Below are 24,659 nucleotides of genomic sequence, written 5' to 3'. Positions count from 1 at the left end.
TAGAAGCATCTTATGAGGCTATGCATACGTGTTGCTGCAGCGGCAATGAGAACTCTCACCTAGTTGGAGAGACCTTGGAAGTCATTAGATTTTACTTTGGACCAACAAGGGTCAGGGAACGTTTAAAATAGATGCTGAAGACTGTTGGGGAAGGTTTTGATGGACATGGTTTATCACTGGAATTTGCACCCACAGACCCCATGTGCCTGTACTCACTTGGGCGAGATGAAAAGCTGTTTCAAGTTGGGAGGGGGGCAAAGATTCTGAGATAAATGGTTTATTTTTTTTAAATTAGAGATACAGCATAGTAATAGGCCCTTCCGGCCCAACGAGTCTATGCTGCCCCATCACACTAATATGGCCAATTAATTTACTAACCCCTATGTCTTTGAAATGTTGGGGTGAAAACTGGAGCATCCAGAGGAAACCCACATTGTCTGTAGAAACTCCTTACAGACAATGGTACAATTAAACCCCACTCATACAGCTGGTGTTGCATAATGTTACACTAACCGCTACACTACAGTGCTGCCCTGCTTTCTGATAGCATTATCCACATGACCCACAAGTAAATACTTAAAAAAATGATATAGGAGAAGATTTGGCCTCTTGGCTCATCAAGTCTGCTCTGTTATTTCATCCTTGCTGATCCATTTTCCCTCTCAGCCCCAATCTCCTGCCTTCTCCCCATTTCCCTTCATGCCCTGACTAATCAAGAATCTATCAACCTTTGCCTTAAATATATCCAATGACTCCACAGCCACTGGTGGCAATGAATTCCACAGATTCATCGCTCTCTGCTGAAAGAAATGACTCCTCACCTCCGTTCTAAAAGGAGGCCTCTTTTTCCTGAGGCTGTTTCCTCTGCTCTTAGTCTCAGAAACATCCACTCGATCAGGGTCTTTCAACATTCGATAGGTTCCAATTAGGTCACCCCTCGTTCTTTTGAATTCTGTTGAGTACAGGCCCAGAGCAATCAAATGTTCGTCATACGACAAGCCTTTCATTCCCAAAGTCATTTTCAGGATTGAATGTCAAAATAAAGATTAAATAATGTTAATTAAAAATAAAGGATTACCCGTATGAGTATACAAACATTGATGTAAAATAATTCTTATATAGAATATCTTAAAAAATATTTCTCCATTGCCTCCTATTCCTCAGGTGTGAAATCCCCTTTGAAATCTCAAGGGTTAAAATCCCAAGTCATGTTTCACCTGGCAGAGAATCCGAGTGGCGTTATCCACTATAAAGCTGCAGCATTCCAGCAAGACTGGGCCGCACGTGGGTTCCAGCAATGGAATGTATTGACAAATGCTGCACCATCTGTCACACAGTAAGCCTTGGACTTGTGCATTGGACTGGAGAGTGACACAGTTGTAATTTTCAAAAGGGAATTAAATGCATGTACTAAAAAAAATGGATTTTGTAGGTCTGGGAGGAAAGTACAACAGAGTTGGTAGCAGTGGCAAGTTCAAATTCAATTATCATTCAACTATATTAATGAATGCAGTCAAAGAAAACTGTGTTGTTCTGGGGCCAAGGTGCAAAACACAGTACCAACAGTCACACATAGCACAAGGCACATATACCACATTTATTCACAATAGCAGTAAAATAAGCAGTTGCAAAGAAAAATAAATATTATCACCCAAGTCCCTGAGTATCATGGCCTGAAGATTGATGGTGCATGGGATATTGTTCTGGAGCCACATTTCTGCAAGGACAAGCATGCAGCATTTCTTCGAGATGAACTAGCGTAGGTGCAGACCAACACAATCCAGCTTGTCATTCCAAACCTAGAGGACCAACTCTTGGCCTGGCCTTTGACCTGTTTGGGTGACCCTACCAAGTGCTGAAGCACAAGGCCCTGACTCCAGCTAGCATAGCTCTCCGAGTCATTGAGGCATGCAAGCCTCCAAACCCAATGACAAGGTTTAGACCTCTTGGAGGAGAGTGATGTTTGAGTAGGTTAAAAGGTCGGCACAATGTCATGAGCTGGAGAACCAATACTGTGCTATAATGTTCTAAGGGTTCTATGTTCTAACCATATACACAGGTTTACAATTTTCTGTCAGGATTCTGACTTCTTTCATGAATATTTTAGACCAGAATGTGATATACCGTGTCAATATTAATGCATTGTAATTTTTAGTATACTGAAATGATTCTGATAGAGTTGTGTATTGGCGCAGATTATACTCTTCCAATGAGTTCACAGTAGATTTAATTTGCTAATCCTGGATAAATTTGCTGTTTATTAAAATTATGGTATTAATTCATAATCTGTATGTAGACCAAGAAGAACTGATTAATTTGGAAAATAATATTTATGATTTTTAATGACATCTATTAATTTTATTTACAGGTTCTGAGGCAAGATTCAAGGTTTGTGGCTTCTTTGAGGCAGTGGCAACTGCAAATGTATCTCAGCATCATGTGGTGTCTCTGGATTCTGGCTGCGACACACAAAAACTGATGTAAGGATTAATCTGTGAACTCTTGATAAAAATAAAAATAACCGGCAAAATAGTGCCTCTTCACTGTAGATGGCAGAATTAGCCTTGACAGCTTGAGGTTTGATTGAAATCCCAGTTTACGTGTTTATTACCAGCCACCTACTGACGACTTCAGCACATTCACAATTTCTCATCGCTAATCAGAAGCTTCCTATGAATGAATTGATGTGGGCTGACTACAGTTAAAGCTCTGGAAACCGTAACCATCCTGTGTTCTGCCTTTGTTTGATTTGACCTAACCAACGCTGTTGACGTAGGCTAAAATAACCTCTCAAATGAGCATTTCTGTTAATGTGGGTTTAATCCTCTCCGACAAACTGCATCTTTTGTGAGCAGTCCTATAGTTTGCTTTCTCCCTGCATTCCACTGATTTTGTGCATCTTGTGATAAACATGGATTCTTTCTGCTTTGCGCTGTTACTGAGTTCTTTAGCGGGGCTTTGTCTGGGCATTGAGTTTACCGGAGCACCAGGACTGTGGACCCGCTATGCACGTTGGGATGCAAGCACCAGGAGTGATCTCAGTTTCCAGTTCAAAACCGAGCTCTCCACTGCTCTGATGCTCTATTTCGACGACGGAGGATACTGCGATTTTGTGCAGCTGATGATAGTGGAGGGGAAAATTCAGCTGAAGTTGAGCATTGATTGCTTTGAGACTGAGATCAATATGGATAAGCTGGTGAATGATGACAAATGGCACTTTCTCATGATATCCCGCAATAACCTGAGAACAGTTCTCGTGTTGGACGGAGAAACGAAGTCGGCCGAAGTCAAGCCACAGCGGCAGTACATGAAGATTGTAAGTGATCTGTTCATAGGAGGCATCCCACAGGATATTCGGAAGTCGGCATTAACTTTGAATGCGGTGCAAAGCAAGCCTCCTTTTAAGGGATTTATCGAAGACTTGAAATATGGGGACTCTGCACCGGTGCTGTTGGGGAGTCAGTTCGTGAAGCTGGTTAAGGAAGGCATTTGCACCGAAAGTCCATGTGAAAATGGTGGGATTTGCTCTTTGATCGAAGGGGAAGTCACCTGTGACTGTTCTAGCACAGGATATACGGGGAGGTACTGCACTGAAGGTGAGAGAAAGGCTTTGAATTGTATACATTAAAATGTCAGGTACTAGTAGTAAAGTGACCTTTGGGTTAAATTGTATTTTTTGTTGAAGTTAACTGTTACTTGTATATTGGGGTTCAGCAAGTGGTGTATTGATTTTGGCCCCCAGTTAACTTATTCCAGATCCCTTCTGGACTCTGAGTTATCGTATCACAGTTGAGATAGCATTTGGATACTTTTAAACCTGGGTTTATAATTGGTTAAGGAAAAAAAAACAATAATAATCTTTGATTTCTAACTTGAATTGATTAAATATTAGTCTACTCTATACATGTCTTTGTTAGATTAGCTAGAAGCCCTATTGATAGTTCCCTTGGACCATACTCACAGGTCAAAGGTTAAAGATGAAGAATGGTCACTTGGGGTGGGGTAGCATGGTGAACACAGAACTTGGTGAAGGTTATTAAATAAATTTAGATTTCACCCTTGATTAAACTACCTGAAACTCTTAATTATTTTCAAATCTATCTATCAATATTTAAGTAGAACCAATGTTATAAAAGAAAAAGCAGAGATTTATATTTAATTTTCTCTGTAAATGTTGTTTCTTAAGGAGTTAATTTAAAATTTCTATGTTTATTCTATGTTTCATTGAGTATTTTAGACTATTATGCTTATGTGAATAACAGGCTGAAAATACAAAGCAGTTTAAGAAGCTATTTTTGCAAATATGTGTCAGTGCAGAAATGGAATATTGTATATTTTTCAGTTGACTGAAAACCTAAGCAAATTATTGGAGAATTTGAATGCCTTTTCTCTGTGAATGTTACTTTTATTTGATTTTAACCTAACTCAGCTGCATCATTTTACAATATAGCACTCACCTGGCAAGATCGGACATGAGCATTACTTCATCGACTACCGTTAAGATGTCTATGTGTGCGTGTTTGTGTGTATACATTTGGTATTGTAGCCCAAAGGCTTGTCATGGTGTTTCCTGATTTATGCATCTAAAAGTAGTGTTGCTACCAACAGTTCTGTTGTTGGCATGCATCTTTAGAAGAAAACTTACATATTTTAAAAAAATTATATCAGCGTGTATTTCCTGAGTATATTTGGATTTATGCTTTTATATTCCATATCTATTTTAGAACAAAAATATGAGTTGATGCTATATGCACAAAACATTTCTACTAGATTTAATTACGTACAAAGTTGGATTGCAACTGTGCAGGTAATCTAGGGTTTTGGTTCAAGAGTAGACTTTTGACCTGTTAAACCATAGAATGGTAGGCCATGTATGCCTTACCATGTAGGCCATGGGTTACTGGTCATCTTGGGGATGTCTTTCAGGAATTAAAATCTTTCTGCAAGGAAACGGCAGTTCAGTTGTAAATTTGTCTTGCAAAGTTGCTCCTGGCCCACAGATGGTCGCGGAGCAACATGGTGGAATCAGAGAAAGAGTCAAATCTCTAGTTATTCTACATTCAATAATAAGCAATAATTCCACAAGCGTTTGTTATAGCTGAAGAATTTAGAATTGATTACATTACTTTTTGTTAAAAATCTTGAAGACAGTTTATATTTGCCTGACAAACAAAGAACTCATGATCTATTTAAGTAAATTGCTTATTTGTGATCTTATTTCTATATGCTTCTTTTGCTCAGTAAATAACTGTACAATCACTAAACGTGCAAACAATGTGGTTAGTGAGAAAGTTTTTTTTTATAACAAGAGCAATATGTATCTCAAAAAGAAAGTTCATCATTGATCAAAGTAGAATTGGTAAAGAATTGGGAACAGGAGGTTTGTGGATGAATTTTGTGTGGTTTGCCAGGAGCTCTCATTGCAGATGTTTCAAAATACTTCGTATTTTCAAAATGAACTTGGGTCTTATTTTGATTAATGAAACCATTTTATAAAGCTCTTCTTTCCTGTGCTTTTTATTTCTTCTAAGTATAGATATTTATTATAAGCCTACAAATATGCAGCTTGCTTTCACTGTGGCTAAAAATCCATCCTTCAATACAAGGTGTTTAAAAGGGGATCATAAAATGCTTTTTTTTAATGTAGAGAGCCAGCTAGATATTTGGGTGAAGATCCATTTTAAGAAATACCTCCAGTCTATTGCTGATGCAGAATAACACTAATGCCCTCAGATAATGTAGAAGCCATGAATTGTTATAGATTTATAGTCAATCAATACTTAAAAGTTAAATAATTAAAACCCAAAGTAAATTGTTGGTGTTCCAATTGTTTTTGCTTCTAAATTGATCTCAGGAACAATCCATTTACTTTTATTTTGCATTTTCAATGCCTTCTTTAGCACTTAATATTCAACACAGTCACTGGATCATGAATGAGTGTGATTTCGGGGGTAGAAGTTCACTCTTCGTTGTATGCCTTCAACACGCAATGCGATTGAGTGAAATCAAGTTCCCAAAGCATCAGAAATTTGGATCTTTATAACTTAAATTTCAGAGACTTTGTGCAGGTGCTGTTGTATTCTGTGCTGATTGCATGCAACTAAGTAGAAATCATTGGTAATTTCAGAGAATTTAATTAGGCATCTTCATTTATCAAAATGCCTAATTAAGTTATCCTAGTACTGCAGCAAAATCTCCAACAGAATTTGCCACGACTAAGTGGTTATATTTTTTAAAACCACATTAAACAGACTTTCACTATACCATCAAATTTCTTAACTCGTCTTTAAAGGGGATAATATAATATATATTAATATATTTGGAATGGCACAGTAGTGTAGTGGTTAGCACAACACTTTACAGTACTGGGAACTGGGGTTCAATTTCCGCCACTGCCTGTAAGGAGTTTGTATGGTCTCCCCATGACCGCATGAGTTTCTTCCTGGTGCTCTGGTTTCCTCCCATGGTCCAAAGACTTACTGGTTGGTAGGTAAGTTGGTCATTGTAAATTGTCACATGATAGAGCTAGGATTAAATCGGGGATTGCTGGGTTTCATGCTGTATCTCAATAAAAAAAATAAATAAAGGTTTAACATATTACTGTACATTATTCATATTTTAAATATATATAATATTCTGTATTTAAAATATATGGTTGGGTAGGGTTGTTCTCCGATCTTGGGAATTTACTTGTAAACGTGTGATCACCATACAAGGAGACATCATCAGTGTGTTCAGTGTACATCAACAGTGCACTGATGATGTTTCCTCATCTGGTGACAAAATGTTTGCAAGTAAATTGCCAGGATCAGAAAGCAGGCCAACCATCTACACATTTTCCGTATTATTTTCAATATTATAATATAGTTTAAGAAGGATAATATACATACACACAACACACAGTATACACATAGAGACTTAAAAACACTCATGGTAGGATTAATTTTAATCCATTTTATTCCATCTTGCTTCGATTCTCTTAATATCATTCTCTTCCCATGGCTGCTCTCTCAGCTACTGATGGCCGTAAACCTGGCAGATGAATGGATGACCATGGGCTGTTCTATGACATCTGCATCCTCGGGCTTACAGGAGGTGACTTAGCAGAGTAAAAACCAAAGATCAAAGTGGTGCCAATCAATGCTTTTTAGTTGCCATGTTCAAATATGTTATTTAGTGTCTGAGATACAAATTCGAGAAACATTTTAGTAAACATCTTCACTGGGAATGGTGTTCTATAATGCTGTTTTTTCAACATTATTTGATTGAAAGGCAACATGATGATAGGTGCATCCAGATCATTTTGAGTTAATTATAGAATTGAGCAGTTATATCCTGGTCATTGCAATCCTGACATGATTTCCGAGTCAGGGTATAATGAGATGGTAACATTACCTGTGTGATGCTCCTTCTGCATGTCACCGGGAATGTGTGCAACAGTACTCTGGGGGTGGGGGCACTCTCAGGGCAGGCAATTTGATTTTCACTCTGCATCTCCAGAGGATGTACAGTACTTGAGCTTCTTGCATTCTGACCCCCTATAATGCCCCAGTACCTCCTGATTTTCATCCGAACCCCTCCTCCAACCTGGCATCCTCTCCAATCTCAAATTATCCCAAAAATTGATGGTCCCCATTTTTCCCTGCTCACCGCCACCTTCACGATAATCTCTGATCCTTTCAATCTCTTCACCATGTCGAGAATGGCTTCCAGTTACCCAACTCCTATCTCCTGCACCTATTAATAATGACCCAGCCTTCAGCACCACCCACTTTGCAACATTATCACTTCCCCATTTGCCTAATTGGTATGTTAGTACTACTAGACATCTGACAGTTAGCTACAATTGAGTTTTAAATGGGGCTAATAGTTCACTGATCTGCCCCTAGAGAGTGTTGAGAGAAGCATATTAAATTTTAGTAATGTCTGGATTTCTTCCAATGAAAGATTACTCAGCTTTATACTGATTGTAATTTGTTAGTGCAAGTTAATTTACAAGGGATTATACCTTCAACTAACAAAACTACTAGCATAAATAGGCTTGAGCAAAATGGTGTATACATTGTAGATTGACAAGGTGGGGGGGAATGATGTTAATGTTTAGATCAAAGATTCAAAGACACATTTACTATCAAAACAGTATGCAGTATACAATTCTGAGATTTGTTGTCTCCAGATACTTATCAAACAAAGGAACCCGAGGAGGCCGTTCAAAGAAAAGCATCAACCACCCTACATAAAAAAACCAAATCTCTTAAATAGCAACATGATCATCACCCAAAATAATAAGCATTTAGACTGAGATTAATTAATTTATTGACTGTTTTACGAATTAACTATTCACATTGTACTAAGTCAAGATTGTCTATGCAAACTATGTGACAAATTCAGCCATAGTCCAATTGTGGTATAGTTGAACCAGAACTTTTACACACACACACACAGTTTTGGTGGAACTCAGCAAGTCAGGCAGCATCTATGGAGGGGAATAAACAGTCAATATTTTGGACTGGAGAGGAAGAAGAAGCCAGAATATGTGGGTGGAGGGAGGGGAAGGAGTACTAGCTGACAGGTGATAGGTGGAAGCAGGTGAGAGGGAAGATGGGTGGGTGAGAGAGGAGTAGTGAAGTAAGAAGCTGGGAGGTGAGAGGTAGAAAAGGTAGAGGCTGAAGAAGGAATTTGAGATGGGAGAGGACGGTTGACTATAGGAAAAAGGGAAGGGAGAAAGTGGGTGAGGGAGGGCTAATGATTTAAGAAGCTGGGAGGTGAGAGGTGGAAGAGGTACAGGCTGAAGAAGAGGGAATCTAAGAGGTGAGGACAGTGGACTATGAGAGACAGGGAAGGAGGAGGGTCACCAGGGGAGAAGATGAGAAGGGGTATGAGGAGATCCAGAATGGAAAATGGAGAAAGAGAGAAAAAGGAGGGTGAGGTTACCTGTGGTTATTTTCCAAATCTCATTGGTAGAGGACACAAAGTTTCAGTTTAAAGCTGCCCTAAGTTGAAGAGTACAGTATTCTGTTTGGGAAGATAATAACCAAAACTAAAATTCACAAGTGAACGAAAGCTTTGTCCAAAACATGATGCCAGACTTGGTCAAGTGCCAGAAATCCAAAGTATGCTCTACGCAAGTGAAGCATGTATGTGCAGAAACAAGTGGAGGCTTAAGACCTTCTAATCTTCTGACAGTATTTAATTCTGCCCCAATCATCACTTTAGACCCTCACTCATTTTAAATCCCACCCTTAGGTTTTCTCCACTAATCATTTCAGCATATGCCAATATTCTTTTGCCCTACATTTATTCCCTTCATTCTGAGATCACAAAAGTCTGTATGTGTGATTGAACCTGGTATAATGAGAGATTGGAGCCCCTCCACAAATTGTCAGAAGCTTCTCTGTACTACCGCTTCAACATGTTTCGATAAGTTGAAGATGTTTCAACCCTCTATTTGAGCACAAGACTGAAGAGGGAGTAGATAGACAACACTGTTAATAAAGCACACAAAATCTGAACAAAGATTATGGATAATTATACTAAACCAGTTGGAAATGTTGTCTTAGCCTAAATGGGCCCATTTATGAGCACTACATTTTAGGAAGGATGTGGAACTTTTGGAGATAAGTATGGGGATATTTTCTTGTACGTTTAGAGAGATGAAGAATTTAACTTGCATGAACAACTAACAGAAGATGTATAACTGTGTGTAGCAAAGGCCATAAGGAGATTCGAAACGAGAGTTTTGAATAGAATGAAGAAGCTATTTTCATTGGCTGTCGGTTCAATAACCACAAGGCACAGGTACAGACTCATTGATAAAAGAGACAGAAGTTTATCAATGAGAAACAGAGGACAAACCAGGGAAGGACTTGCACAGGTACTGATAAACACAAGCAGATTCCATTGATGCTGGAATAGCCACCCTTTCTAATTCCTCTTTGCACTCCCATTCTGACACGTCGGTCCATGTTCGCCTCTACTGCTGTGATGAGGTTACACTCAGACCAGTGGAGCAATTCCTCGTATTCCGTCTGGGTAGCCTCCAACCTGACGGCATGCACATCGATTTCTCTGACTTCTGGTAATTTCTCCCCCTCCCCTTATCTCTTTTTCCATTTTCCATTCCTGCTTCCCTTTTAACTTTTCTCTTCTCTGCTGCCAATCATCTCTGTCTGATGCCCCTCCTCTCCTATGGTTCACTCTCCTCTCCTAACAGATTCCACCTTCAGCCCTTTACCTCGAGTCAAAAAGTCAGAGTAAAGTTTATTATCACAGTACATACATCACGCCACATACAACCCTGAGATTCTTTTTCTGCGCACATACTTAGCAAATCTGTAGTGCACTAACTGTAAACAAGATAAATGGACAACAAACTGTGCAAATGCAGATATAAATAAATAACAATAAATAGTGAAAATGAAATAACAAGGCATAAGAGTCCTTAAAATAGTGTAGTTATCCCGTTTTGTTCAAGAGCTTGATCATTGAGGGATAATATCTGTTCTTGAACCTGGTGGTGCGATTCCTGAGGCATTTGTACCTTCCACTTGATGGCAGCAGTGAGAAAAGAACATGGCCTTGGTGGTGAGGATCTCTTCCAGCTTCTCACTTCATCCACCCTCCCCACCCATTCCACCTTCAGCTTTCAGCTGGTCTCAGCTTTCACCTGCCAGCTTGTACTCCTCCCCTTCCCCAACCCTCTGCCCCATCACCATCTTCTTATCCTGGCTTCTTCCCATTTCCTTTCCAGTCCTGATGAAAGGTCTCAGTATAAAACTTTGACTGCTTATTCTCCTCTATAGATGCTGCCTGACCTGCTCATTTCTTCCAGCATTTTGTGTGTGTTGGTAGGGTACTGAGGGGTGTGGCAGAGTAGAATCTAGGAATACAGATCCATAATTATTTGCAGCTGACGTAACAGGTAGATAGGGTCGTAAAGAACCTTTGGCACATTAACCTCCATAAGTCAACATATCGAGCACAGGAATTGAGACGGTATGTTGAAGTGAGGCCAAATGCGGAGTATTGTATGCAGTTCTGGTCAACTACCAAGGGGAAAGATATCAATAAGTTTGAATGTGAATGAAATTTATAAGGATGTTACCAGGACTTACAGACCTGACTTGAAAGAAAAGTTTGAATAGGTTAGGACTTTATTCTCTGGAGCATAGGAGATTTAGAATATGATAGAGGTATAAGCATGATGAGGGCTGTGCAAAAGAATAATAAAAACAAGCTTTTCCCACTGAGGTTAGGTGAAACTAGGACTAGAGGTCATAACTTAAGGGTGAAAAGTGAAATATTGAAGGGGAACATCTCTCAAGGGGTGGTTTGAGTGTGGGACAATCTGCCAGCAAAAGTGATGGATGTGGGTTCGATTGCAACGTTTAAGAGAAGTTTGGATAAGTCCATATAGCGCCAATAAAAAGTATTCACTCCTCTTGGAAGTCTTCATGTTTTACAACATTGAAATACAGTGGATTTAATTTGGTGTTTTTTTGACACTGATCAACTGAAAAAGACTGTTTTGTGTCAAAGTGAAGATGGATCTGTACAAAATAATCTAAATTAATTAAAATATAAACCACAAAATAATTGATTGCATAAGCAACACACACAAAATGCAGGACTGACGAAGGGTCTCAGCCCGAAACGTCGACAGTGCTTCTCCCTATACATGCTGCCTGGCCTGCTGCATTCCACCAGCATTTTGTGTGTGTTGCTTTAATTTCTAGCATCTGCAGATTTCCTCATGATTGATTGCATAAGTGTTCACTCCCTTTAATATGATGCACCAAATCATCACTGACGCAGCCAATGGGTTTTAGAAGCCACATAATTGGTTAAATGGAGATCACCAGTGTGCAGTCAAGGTGTTTCAATTGATTGTGGTAAAAATACACCTGTATCTGGAAGGTGAGTCAGTAACCTGGCAAAAACTATGCTCTGAAGACAAAAGAACTCTCCAAGCAACCCTGTGAAAAGCACAAGTCAGGAAATGGATACAAGAAAACTTCCAAGTCACTGAATATCCCTTGGAGTACAGTGAAGTCAATCATCAAGACATGAAAAGAATATGGCACAGCTGTAAATTTGTCTAGAGCAGGCCATCCTCAAAAACTGAGTGACTGTTTGAGAAGGGGACAAGTGAGGGAGGCCACCAAGGGACCTATGATAACTCTGGAGGAATTGCAAGCTTCAATAACAGAGAGGAGAGAGACTGTGCATACAACTGTTGCCTGGGTGCTTCACCAGTCGCAGCTTTACAGGAGAATGACAAAGAGAAAGCCACTGTTGGAGAAAAAGCTCACGTGAAATCTTGGCTAGAGTTTCCAGAAGGCACATGGGAGACTGAAGTCTGATGGAAGAAGGTTCTATGGTCTGATGGAACCAAAATTTAACTCTGGCTGTCAGATTAAATGCTAAGTTTGGTGTAAACCAAACACTACACATCAGCAAAAACATCTCATCCCTACTGTGAAGCATGGTGATGCCTGCATCATGCTGTGAGGATTCTTCACTGCAGCAGGCCCTGGAAGGCTTGTGAAGGTAGAGGGTAAAATGAATGGAGCAAAACACAGGGAAATCCTGGAGGGAAGCCTTAGCGTCTAGACCACAATCCAACTGAGAATTTGTGTCTGGACCTGAAAAGAGATGTTCAGTCATGAACCCCATGCAATATGACAGACCCTGAGCAGTTTGTAAAGAAGGATGGGGAGAAATTGTGATATGTAGATGGGCAAAGCTGGTAGAGATCAATCCACACAGACTTGAGGCTGGAATTTCTGCCAAAGGTACATCTACTAAATACTGACTTGAAGTGGTGAGTAATTATGCAATCAATTATTTTGTGTTGAATTGGCTTTATAACTTTCATCCTTGAAATACATGAAGAGTAAAAGTCTTTGTTACATCTCCATTCAAATGTGTAATTATAGTAATATAGAATATTATGTACAACAGGATAGTCAATATAACATAGAAAATACAGTAGTCAGCATGAATTAATCAGTCTGATGGCCTGGTGGAAGAAGCTGTCCTGGAGCCTGTTGGTCCTGGCTTTTATGCTGTGGTACTGTTTTCTGGATGGTAGCAGCTGGAACAGTTTGTGGTTGGGGTGACTCAGGTCTCCAATTACCCTTCAGGCCCTTTTTACACACCCGTCTTTGTAAATGTCCTGCATAGTGGGAAGTTCATATCTATAGATACGCACCAATCTCTGCAGGGTCCTGTGATTGAGGGAAGTACAGTTCCCATACCAGGCAGTGATGCAGCCAGTCACAATGCTCTCATGTCCCTATAGAAAGTTCTTAGAATTTGGCGGGCCATACCGAACTTCTTCTACCGTCTGAGGTGAAAGAGGCACTGTTCTGCCTTTTTCACCGCATAGATCACATGAGATCCTCAGTGGTGAGCTTAAAGCTGTTCACCCTCTCATCCCTAGATCCATTGATGTTAACAGGGGGTTAGTCTGTTTCCATTCCTCCTTTGTTTTTACAACATTGAGGGTGAGGTTGTTTTCCTGACACCACTGTGTCAGGGCGATGACTTCGTCTCTGTAGGCTACTCATTATTTGAGATTAGGCCAATCAGTGTAGTATCATCAGCAAATATAATTAGCACATTGACACTGTGGGTGGCGACACATGGATATACAGAGAGTAAAGGAGGGGGCATAGTACATAGCCCGGAGGGACTCCTGCAATGTGAGTCAGAGGGCTGGAGGTGAGGGAGTCCACTTTTACCACTTGCCGGCGATCTGACAGGGAGTCCAGGATCCAGCTGCACAAGGCAGGGTGAAGGCCAAGGTCTCTGAGCTTCCTGTCGAGCCTGGAAGGAATTATGATGTTGATTCTGAACCATAGTCCAAGAACAGCATTCTTACATAATCATTCCTCTTCTCCAGATGTGTAAGGCCGGCATGTAGAGCTGTGGCCATTGAGTTGTCTGTTGATTGGTTGTGTCAGTAGGTGAAATGTAGGGGATCCAGTGTGGGTGGTCGCATGCTGCAGATGTAGTCCTTGACCAGTCAAAGCATTTGCTTATCATTCCAGTGTATGCGACAGAATGCCAGTTGTTCAGACATGTTACCTTGGTCTTTTTAGATGCAGGGTCAATGGTGGATGTTTTGAAGCAGGAGGGCACTCTATACTGGGAGAGGGAGGGATTAAAAAAAGTCTGTTAAAGATTAAAAGTCTGTTTTTAATAATTGTAATAAATTTAGACTAATTTGTAGAAATTTGTTTTCACTTCATGAAAGAGCCTTTTCTGTTGACCAGTGTCAAAGCCAAATTAAATCCACTATGATTCAACTTTGTAAAACAAGAAAACTTCCAAGGGGGTAAATACTTTTTATAAGCAGAATTAGGCCATTTGTCCCACCGGGTCTCCTCTGCTGTTTCATTGTAGCTGATCCAATTCTCCTCTTAACCCCAATCTCCTGCCTTCTCCCCAATTCACTTCATGCCCTGACCTTTGCCTTAAATATACATAAAGACAGCCTCCATAGCTGTCTGTGGCAAAGAATTCCACAGATTCACCACTCTCTGGGTAAAGAAGTTCCTCATTATCTCAGTTCTAAGAGGACACTCCTCTGTTGAGGCTGTGTCCTCTGGTCTTCGATTCTCCCACCAAGGAAACATCCTCTCCATATCCACACTTGCACTTGGTATTTCGATGGTCTGGAATGTACTAAGGTACTTGTATTGCCAGTTGGTAGATTGACCTTGCTTACTGCAGCATACTTGACCAATTAGAACATATAACATAGAACAGTTCAGATTGGTACAGACCCTTCGGCCCACAATGTTGTGCCAACTTTTTAATCTACACTTGCCTTTCTTGACTTGCCTTATTTCATTAGTTCACCATAGGGAGAACTAATTAATAGTTAACTTTGCTTTATAGCTAAGATTAAATAACTGGTTTCCCATCATAATTCCCATCATATTCCCATCTGTGTATAGAACACAGAACAGTACAGTGCTGGCCCTTTGCACCCACAATATTCAAGTTCAAGTTCATTGTTATTTAACCATATCCATGAATACCACCAAATGAAACAATGTTCCTCCAGGCCAAGGTACATAACACAGTTCACATAACTCATACATAACACATAAATAAATTCAGAAATAATAAACAAGAGAAACTGTGCAGATGCTGGAAATCCAAGTAACATTGTTTGTTGCTCACAAGTAATAAGGTGCATTTACAACACAAGTTTAAAAAGTAAACTATATATTGTGCTAGACTACCCCCTCCCTCTAACATAGACCTCCATTTTTTTCTGACATCCACACACTTATATAATTGTCTCTCAAATGTCCCTAATGTCTGTCTTTACTGTCTGTACAAAGTTAGCTAGTCTCATCTGACACTGATGAGTCAGTTAGCTATTAATAGTATTAATCCATTATCTTTTCTCTTTCTTCTGGTGGCATCTTTATTATCTCTCCATAACCCTCAACACTTCAAATCATTCTTTTTCAAATACTAATGGAAAATTACACAAACTACACGTTTTTTCTGGTTACAGACACCTAGTTTATGCATCTTTGAACAGGTGAACGTATATTAGGGAGGCTGGCAGATGGATGGGGATAGATTTATCAGCTGATGGTGGTGCTGTAGGCACCTTCTGTTGGGTGGGAACAAGATGCTACTTCATGTCTTTCTTCATTGCACCTCTCTTCACCCTCACCATGAGCAGCAATTGCAAACTGGGTTGAGAAGGGCAGAGCTGGCCAGGCTTGCGTGCCATGTCAGTGAGTCTTCCAGCATCTGCTCACCCTCCCATGACAGTTGATCATGTGATCCTCTCTCACATGCTCTTTTTTTTGTTCGTCTTTCACTTTAAAATGTTAACAAGTTACAAACTATTCTCTTGAATGGAATCCTGTTGTGACCTGGGGACTTACTGTAATTAGTGCATATAATATAGGGTATGGGAGGAAGCCAAAGCAATAGGCAGGAGCCCATGCGGTTATGGGGAGAACGAACAAGCTCTACTACATACAGCACTTGAGGTCCCAATTTCCAACAGTAATGACCATAAGACAAAGGAGCAGAATTAGGCCATTTAGCCAATTGAGTCAGCTCCACCATTCAATCATGGCTGATCCTTTTTTTTCCACCCTCCTCAGCCCCCTCCCCAGCCTTCTTCCTGTAACCTTTGATGCCATTGCTAATCAAGAACCTAGTGATCTCCACCTTAAGTTCAACCAATGTCCTGGCCTCCACAGCTGCCTATGGTAATAATTTGTACAAATTCACCACCCTTTGGCTGAAGAAATTTCTCTGCACCTCTGTTTTAAATGGATGTCCTTCTATCCTGAGGCTGTCCCCTCTTGTCCTAGACTCTCCTCACATTGGGAAACATCCTTTCCTCATCTACTCTGTCTAGGCCTTTCAACGTTCAGAAGGTTTCAATGAACCTCTTTCTCCCCCCCCCCCCCACCCCCAATCTTTCTAAATTCCAGTGATTAGAGCCCAAAGCCATGAAATATTCCTCACCTTTTCATTTCTGGAGTCATCCTTGTGAACCTCCTCTGAACCCTCTCCAATACCACATCTCTTCTGAGAGGAGGGGCCCAAAATTGTTCACAATATTCAAGGTGAGGTCACTCCAGTGCCTTATAAAGCCTCAGAATCACATCCTTATTCTTGTATTCATGACCTCTTGAAATGAATGCTAACATCAGATTTGTCTTCCCCACCACTGACTCAACCTGAAAGTTAATTTTTAGAGTGTTCTGCTCAAGCACTCCCAAGCTCCATTGCATCTCAGATTTTTGGATTTTCTCCCCGTTTAGAAAATGGTCTGCACATTTATTTCTTCTACCAAAGTGCAGGACCATGCATTTTCTAAATTAGCTCTCTAACTGACTCTGGTTCATAACACCCAATCCAGGATAGTTGATCCCATAGTAGTCAATAACAAACTGCTCTAAAAAGCCATCTCATAGGCATTCATCAAATTTATTCTCTTGAGATCCATTACCAACCTGATTTTTCCCAATCGACGTGCATGTTAAAATCTCCCATGACTATCATAACATTGCCCTTTTGACACACCTTTTCTATTCCTCATTGTAATCTGTAGTCCACATCCTAGCTACTATTTGGAGGCCTGTATATAACTGCCATCAGGGTCTTTTTACCTTTGCAGTTTCTTAACTCAACTCACAAGTACTCATCATCTGTCAATCCATCAATCATCCAACTTATTTCTTGTGCATTGAGATAGGAGCAGAAGTGGGCCATTTGACCCATTGAGTCTGCTCCGCCATTCAATCATGGGCTGATGTACAAGAATCAGGAGATCGTTCATGAGATGTAATACTTACAGTACTGTATTTTTTACCCTTTTTGTTATTGTATCACTAATGCACTGATACTTACCCTGCTGGTGGCAATTTTGTCCTATCGTCTGCCTGCTCTTCCTGACAGTCTGATTGCATGCTATCTTGGCTTTTAACCACCTGTCCTAACCAGAGTCCATCACTCTGGTTTCCACTCCCCTGCAAAATTAGTTTAAATCTTCCCCAACAGCTTTAACTAATCTACCTACGAGAATATTGATCCCTCTTGGGTTCAGGTGCAAGCCATCCCTTCTGTACAGGTCATATCTCCCCCAGAAGAGATCCCAGTGATCCAGGAACCTGAAGCTCTCCCCGCTGCAACAGCTTCTCAGCCATGCATTTATCTGCCTGATCAGCCTATTTCTACCCTCACTGGTGCACAGGTAGCAATTCAGAAATTACTATCCTGGAGATCCTGCTTCTCAGCTTTGTGCCTAGCTCTCTAAATTCTCTCTTCAGGACCTTTTCCTTCCTATATCGTTGGTACCAATATGTGCTAAGTCATATGTCTTCTCTTCTCTCTCTCCCCCCCCCCCACCCCCAAATGCTGCAGATACAATCCAAGACTTCCCTGACCCTGGCACCTGGGAACCTGGGAGGCAACATGCCATCTGGGTTTCTTGTTCACGTCCCCAGAATCTCCTGTCAGTTCCTCTGACTGTCAGTCCCCTGTCACTACTGCTCCATTCTTCTCCCTCTTTCCCTTCTGCACCACAGATCAATGCCAGTAACCTGGTCTCTGGCATTCCCCTGGGAGATCATCGCCCTCAACAGTTACCAAAACAGTATTATTATTGAGGGGAATGCCACAGGGGTGTTCCGCGCTAACTGCCTATTCGCCTTCCCTACCGACAGTCGCCCAGCTACTCTCCTCCTGCAACTCGTGGGTGACTACTTCCTTGTAACTCTGATCGATTATCTCCTCGCTCTCCCGTACAAGCTGAAGTTCATCCAGCGGCTGCTCCAGATCCCTAACACAGTCTTCAAGGAGCTGCAGGCAGATGCACTCCACACCGATGTAGTTCCCTGGGAGACTCTGGGTCTTCAACACCTGGCAAGAAGAACACATAGCAGCCATTTAAGCTACACTACGTCCCCCTGACAGAGTAAGAAAAAAGGGAATAATTGAGTATTGTGAGCAGTTTTGGCCCCTTTTCTGAGAATGGATATGTTGGCATTGGAGAGGGTCCTGAGGAAGTTCACAATAATGATCCCTGGAATAGCACAGAAGATAAATTTACAGTACATTACAGGCCCTTCAGCCCACAGTGTTGTGCTGACAAGTCTCTACTCTAGAGACTACCTAGAATTTCCCTAGCTCATAGCCCTCTACTTTTCAAACCTTCATGTACCTATCTAAGAGGCTCTTAAGATCCTTTGTATCCAAATCTACCACTTTTGCCAGCCGTGCATTCCAGGCATCCACTCCTCGCTGTGTGGAAAAACTTGCCCCTGACATCCCCTTAGTACCTATTTCCAAACACCTTAAAACTGTACCCCCTCATTATCCATTTCAGCCCTGGGGAAAAAGCCTCTCGCTATCCACATGATCGATGCCCCTCATCATCTTATACACCTCTATCATGTCACCTCTTACCCTCCATCGCTCCAAGGAGAAAAGGCCAAGTACGCTCAACCTATTCTCATAAGGTATGCTCTCCAATCCAGGGAACATACTTGTAAATCTCCTCTGCACTCTCTATAGTATCCACATCCTTCCTGTAGTGAGGTGATCAGAGGTGAACACAGTACTCCAAGTGGGGTCTGACTAAGGTCCTGTATAGCTGTAACATTACTCCATGGCTCTTGAACTTAATTTCACAGTTGATGAATGCCAACACATATGCTTTCTTAATAACACTGTCAATCTGCGAAGCAGCTTCGAGTGTCCTATTGACGTGGACTCAGATTCTCCGATTCTCCACACTGCCAGAATATAATATAATGTTATATTCTGTCTTCAAAATGGACCTACCAAAAGGGGCCACTTCACACTTATCTGGGTTGAAGTCCATCTGCCACTTCTCTGCCCAGTTCTGTATCTTATCGATGGCCTGCTGTAATCTCTGACAACCCTCCAGACTATCCATAACATCCCCAATGAAATGAAAGGGTTAATGTATTAAGAGTTTTCGATGGTTCTGGGCCTGTACCTGCTGGAGTTTAGAAGGATTAAGTGGAATCTCATTGAAACCTATTGAATAGTGAAAGGCCTAGATGGAATAGATGTGGAAAGGATGTGTTCTATAGTGGGGGAGTCTAGGACCAATAGGCACAGTCTCAGAATAGAACAACATCCCTTTAGAAAAGATGAGGAATTTCTTTAACTAGAGGGTGATAAAGCAGATAAGTGTTCTTATTGAAAACTTGAGAATTTTTGGGGTTTTGACAGGTTCAATGATGGGAGGATGTTTCCCCTCAGAATGTTTTGGAGCACAGGGTAGTATCTTGGGAAATGTGGTCACCACAAAGTTGTGAGGATTCTATTCTTGAATATACAAGAAGCAATTTCTTTAGCCGGAGGGTGATGAATGGTTGAATTCAATGCCACAGATGGCTGTGGAGACAAAGGCCTTGGGTACATTTAAAGAAGAGGTCAATAGATTCTTGATTAGTAAGTGTGCCAAAGGTTATGGGGAGAGGGCAGGAGTGTGGGGTTGAGAGAGATAGAGTAACAAATCAACCATAATTGAATGGCAGAGCAGACTTGGCTTAATTCTGCTTTTATGTCTTGTGGTCTTCATTCAGGTTCAATTGAAGGGGGCCAATGGAAGGAAGCAGAGAGATAGAATTAATTTCAATTTTCACTGTTTTTACTGAGAATAATAGACTCATCCTAGGAACCATTTAAAAATTATATATATATATTTGTTTTTATTGCGCGATACAGCTCGGTAACATGTCCTTTGATCTCTCAGCTTGTGCTGCCCAATGTGACCATTTAACCTACTAGCCTGTACACCTTTGGAACCCACATGGTGATTGGGAGAATCTGCAAACTCCTTACAGACAGCGGCAGAATCGAACCTGTTTTGCTGGCGCTATAATAGTGTTACACTGACCACTATGCTAATGTGTTACCCATTTAATTGGTGGAACACGAGAAGGCTGCCAATCTCCAATCTCAAGGTTGGGTGGCTTAATTTCACTGAAGTCGTTGGTTTAGCCTGCATTTTGTATGATCTATGGAAAGAATTAACCTATGCTAATCAAGTTCTGAAGACATGGAAGCATTGTTGTTTAAATTAAAATTATTTAAAACAAATTCAAAAATATTCAGATCTTCATTCTTAATGCTATAGTCGTACATTTGAATACATTCCTGTACTTCAGATCTGGTGTTCTTGGTCTGAAATTCATTTTACAAGCACCTCAATCAATTTTCATTTGCATTTGAATTGACATGAGCCAGCTCTATTTGCATAAAAATTGTTGTGGACATCTTATTCTGCAGCGGTAAACCTGTGATGATTTCCTGATTAAACACAGTGATTGCATTTCAGTCTTTGAATCGAAAAGGTTAACATCATTATGGATCTGGGCTTGCTGGTCAACAGCAGTGTCAAATGAAGGCATGCAAATTGCTCTGGAGTTGAATAAACTGATCTAGATTTTCATTGAATCAAATTTTCCAATCTCTTGAAATAGTCCCCGCACATTACACTATTGCGCCATACTGTAAAATTCCTTAACTTGTTTTTAAGAAGGATACTGTAATATGTATTAATGTATTTAGGATGGCAAGGTAACATTGTGGTTAGCACAGTGTTTTACAGTACCGACCACCCAGGTTCAGTTCCTGTCACTGCCTGTAAAGAGCTTTTATGTCCTCCCTGTGACCATGTGGATCTCTTCCAGGTCCTTCGGTTTCTTCCCACAGTCCAAAGACGTACTGGTTTGGAGGTTAATTGGTCATTGTAAAAGGTCCTGCCATTAAGCTGGGGGAATTGCTGGGCGGCATGGCTCGAAGGGCCTATTCTGCGCTGAATCTCATTGAATAAATAACAAATAAACAAATAACTAAATTTCTCGTCTGTAAAATCAGGGCTTCATGATTTCTCCAAATGATTTCTTCTGTCCGCCTACTACTGCACCTTCCTGAGTATGGTCTGTGAATTTAGGAAGTACGCCCTTGTTTAACACATGCAAAGTGCTGGTGGAACATAGCAGGTGAAACTGCATCTATGGAGGGGAATAGACTGTCAAGGTTTTGGACTGAGACCTTGCAAGGAAGGGGGAAAAGAGGTTAGGGGAGAGGAATAAATACAAACTGGCAGATGCTGGGTTGAGGGGGGAAGGTGTTACTAATTCTAATCTTGCATCCTTGGAAAATGGGAGGCATCTGGAGCACTCAGAGGAAACCCACGTGTTCATGGGGAGAGTGTACAAACTGTGCACAGAATTGAATCCAGTGATTGCTGGTGCTCTAATAACATTATGCTGTATTAACTGCTGTGCTACTGTGCTGGCCGATGGGCACGGAATCGTAGAGAGCATTCTAACTGGCTGCATCACTGTCTGGTATGGTTTGGTGGTGGGGGGGTGTGGTGCTTGGGTGGGTGCTGCTATTGCACAGGATTGAAATAAGCGGCAGAGAGATGTAAACTTGGACGGATCCATCATGGGCGCAATCCTCCATGATATTCAGCACATCTTCAAGGAGTGGCGCCTCAAAATGATGGCGACCCCCCCCCCCCCCCCCCCCCACCCCATCACCCAACTTGAGCCTTGTTCTCGTTGCTACCATCAGGTAGGAGGTGAAGCTGCACATTTGACAATTTAGGAACGGCTTCTTTCTCTGCCATCCAATTTCTGAATGGACATCGAACCCATGAACATTGCTCCACGACCCTTTTTTTAAGGCAACACACAGACATAGTGCTGGAGGAGCTCAGCAGGCCAGGCAGCATCTGTGGAAAAGAGTACAGTCAAAGTTTCGGGCCAAGACCTTTCAGCTGGACTGAAGGAGAGAAAAAGGGATGAGGAGTCAGAGTAAGAAGGTGTGGGGGGAGGGAGGAAGAAACACAAGGTGATGGGTGAAACTGGGAGGGGGGAGAAGAGCTGAGCTAAAGAGCTGGGAAGTTGATTGAGAGATGAGATACAGGGCTGGAGAAAGGGGAATCCGATAGGAGAGAACAGAATGCCATGGAAGAAAGAAAAGGTGGAGGAGCACCAGAGGGAGGTTATGGGCAGGCAAGGAGATGAGGTGAGAGAGGGAAGTAGTGAAGGAGAGGGGGAGGGGGCATTACTGGAAGTTTGAGAATTTGATGTTTATGCTAGCATGTTGGAGGGTGCCCAAATGAAATACAAGGAGTTACTTCTCCAAACTGAGTGTGGCCTGATCGAAGAGGTGGAGGAGTCCATGGACTGACCCCTGACATCTCCTCTGTACCTACTTCCAAGCACCTTAAAACTATGCAGCCTTGTGCTAGCCATTTCAGCCCCGGGAAAAAGCCTCTGACTATCCACAGGTTCAAAGCCTCTCATCACCTTATACACCTCTATCAGGTCACCTCACATCCTCTGTCGCTCAAAGGAGAAAAGGCCGAGTTCACTCAATCTATTCTCATAAGGCATGCTCCCCAATCCCCTTGTAAATCTCCTCTGCACCCTTTCTATGGCTTCCATATCCTTCCTGAAGTGAGGCGACCAGAATTGAGCACAGTACTCCAAGTGGGGTCTGACCAGGGTCCGATATAGCTGCAACATCACCTCTCAGCTCTTAAACTCAAACCCATGGTTGATGAAGTCAATAACTATTGAATAGAAAAGTGACTTTCAGTAAATATATACATATATGTGCATTTACTATAATTCAGCTAATTTTCTCTATTATATATTCCATTGTACTGCTGCCACTAAGATAAAAAAATAAAAAAAATTCACAACATATACTGGTGATATTAAACCTGATTCTGATTCTTCCAGTTCCTTACCATCTTTTATTTCAGAGTTCTAACAAAACTCGTGTTTGAATGCCTCTCGTAAATTTTTCCTTTGTTTCTGTAAGGTAAAGGATCAGATTTTGTTGTGGGTCTCTATATAAATTAGAAAGATTAAATTAGCTTTTACCATCCTAGTTCCATTCTAGTAAATCTCCTCTATCTTATTAAGACCTTGACATCCTTCCTGAAGCCTCGACCTCCAGCTCTATGCAGGCTATGCCCATGCAAGATAATTTAATGCAAGTGATTTCATAATGATATGTTATTTGAAACTTCTATGCGTTTCAGAATGCTTCCATGTGTAGAAAGTTTTGCATTTAATCTGATCCAGTTATAAGTATTAGATCATAATATTCCCTCAGGGCTTCAATTAAGCTGCCTTGTTTAGTGCATTGTGTACAGTGAGAGAAATTTAGGGTGACACAGGCAAAATGCAGAAGAAACACGGCAGGTCAACCACCGTCTATAGAGGGGAATAAGTAGTTGATGTTTTGGGTCAAGACCCTTCAGGGCTGAAAGGAAGGGGAAAGAAGCGAGAATAAGAAGGTAGGTGGGAAGAGGAAAGACCAGGTGACAGGGAAGGTGCATTGGGGAGGGGGGATGAAGTAGGAAGCTGGGAGATGATAGGCTGAAGAGGGAGTCTGATAGGAGAGGATAGAGGACAAAAGGAGAAACAGAAGGAGGAGGGGCACCAGAGGGAGGTGAGGAGAGTAGAAAGATAAAGGGAACTAGAATGAAGCTGGTGGAGAGGGAATAGGAGAGGGAAAGCTGTTCTTAGTGGTAGGGACTATAATTTTAGGATGAATGCATTATACAGGGTTAATCTTCCAAGCTTCAGTTACAGACCTCAGTGTATTTTCTAACTTATTAAGTATGCTAAAAAGGGAGTGGAGCAGAATTAATTCAATTGGCCAATTAAGTCATCCCATTGTGGCTGATTTATTATCCCTCTCGACCACATTCTCCCTATAACTTTTAACACCCTTGCTAATCAAGGACCTATCCTCTGTTTTAAATACTGTATACCAATTGACTTGGCCTCCACAGCCATCCTTGGCAATGAATTCCACTGATTAATCCACGCTTGAGCTATAGAAATTCTGTAGGGACATTCCTGTATTTTGAGGCTAAAGCTAAACTACTAGAGGAATGTAGCGAGTCCAACAGCATCTATAGAGGCCGAGGGGTAGTCAGCATGTTGGGCAGTGGAGGTCTACATTGCTTGTAACAATATTTCCAACATAGAATTAGTCTGAAGAAGAAATAATACATGTATTATTGCTGAAGGTACTTTTTAAAAAAAAAAAATAAAATAAATGGTGGTAGTGAGGTGGGGCTTGGCATTTGTTGA

The 24,659-nt window shown here is 41.2% G+C and overlaps 1 protein-coding gene across 1 annotated transcript in view; it reads left to right on the top strand.

Annotated features, from left to right (window-relative positions):
- The first annotated feature begins 2,911 nt into the window (after positions 1-2,911).
- The window catches only part of LOC132404104 (neurexin-3-like), a 2,171,528-nt gene continuing 2,149,780 nt past the window's right edge, over positions 2,912-24,659 (top strand). Inside the window, exon 1 of the mRNA XM_059988144.1 lies at positions 2,912-3,596. Coding sequence (XP_059844127.1) covers positions 2,912-3,596 — 685 coding nt within the window. The remainder of the gene's footprint in view (positions 3,597-24,659) is intronic.

The sequence above is a fragment of the Hypanus sabinus genome, chromosome 2, assembly GCF_030144855.1.
Source record: "Hypanus sabinus isolate sHypSab1 chromosome 2, sHypSab1.hap1, whole genome shotgun sequence".
NCBI classification, from domain to species: domain Eukaryota; kingdom Metazoa; phylum Chordata; class Chondrichthyes; order Myliobatiformes; family Dasyatidae; genus Hypanus; species Hypanus sabinus.
This window is presented reverse-complemented; position numbering and strand designations above follow the sequence as displayed.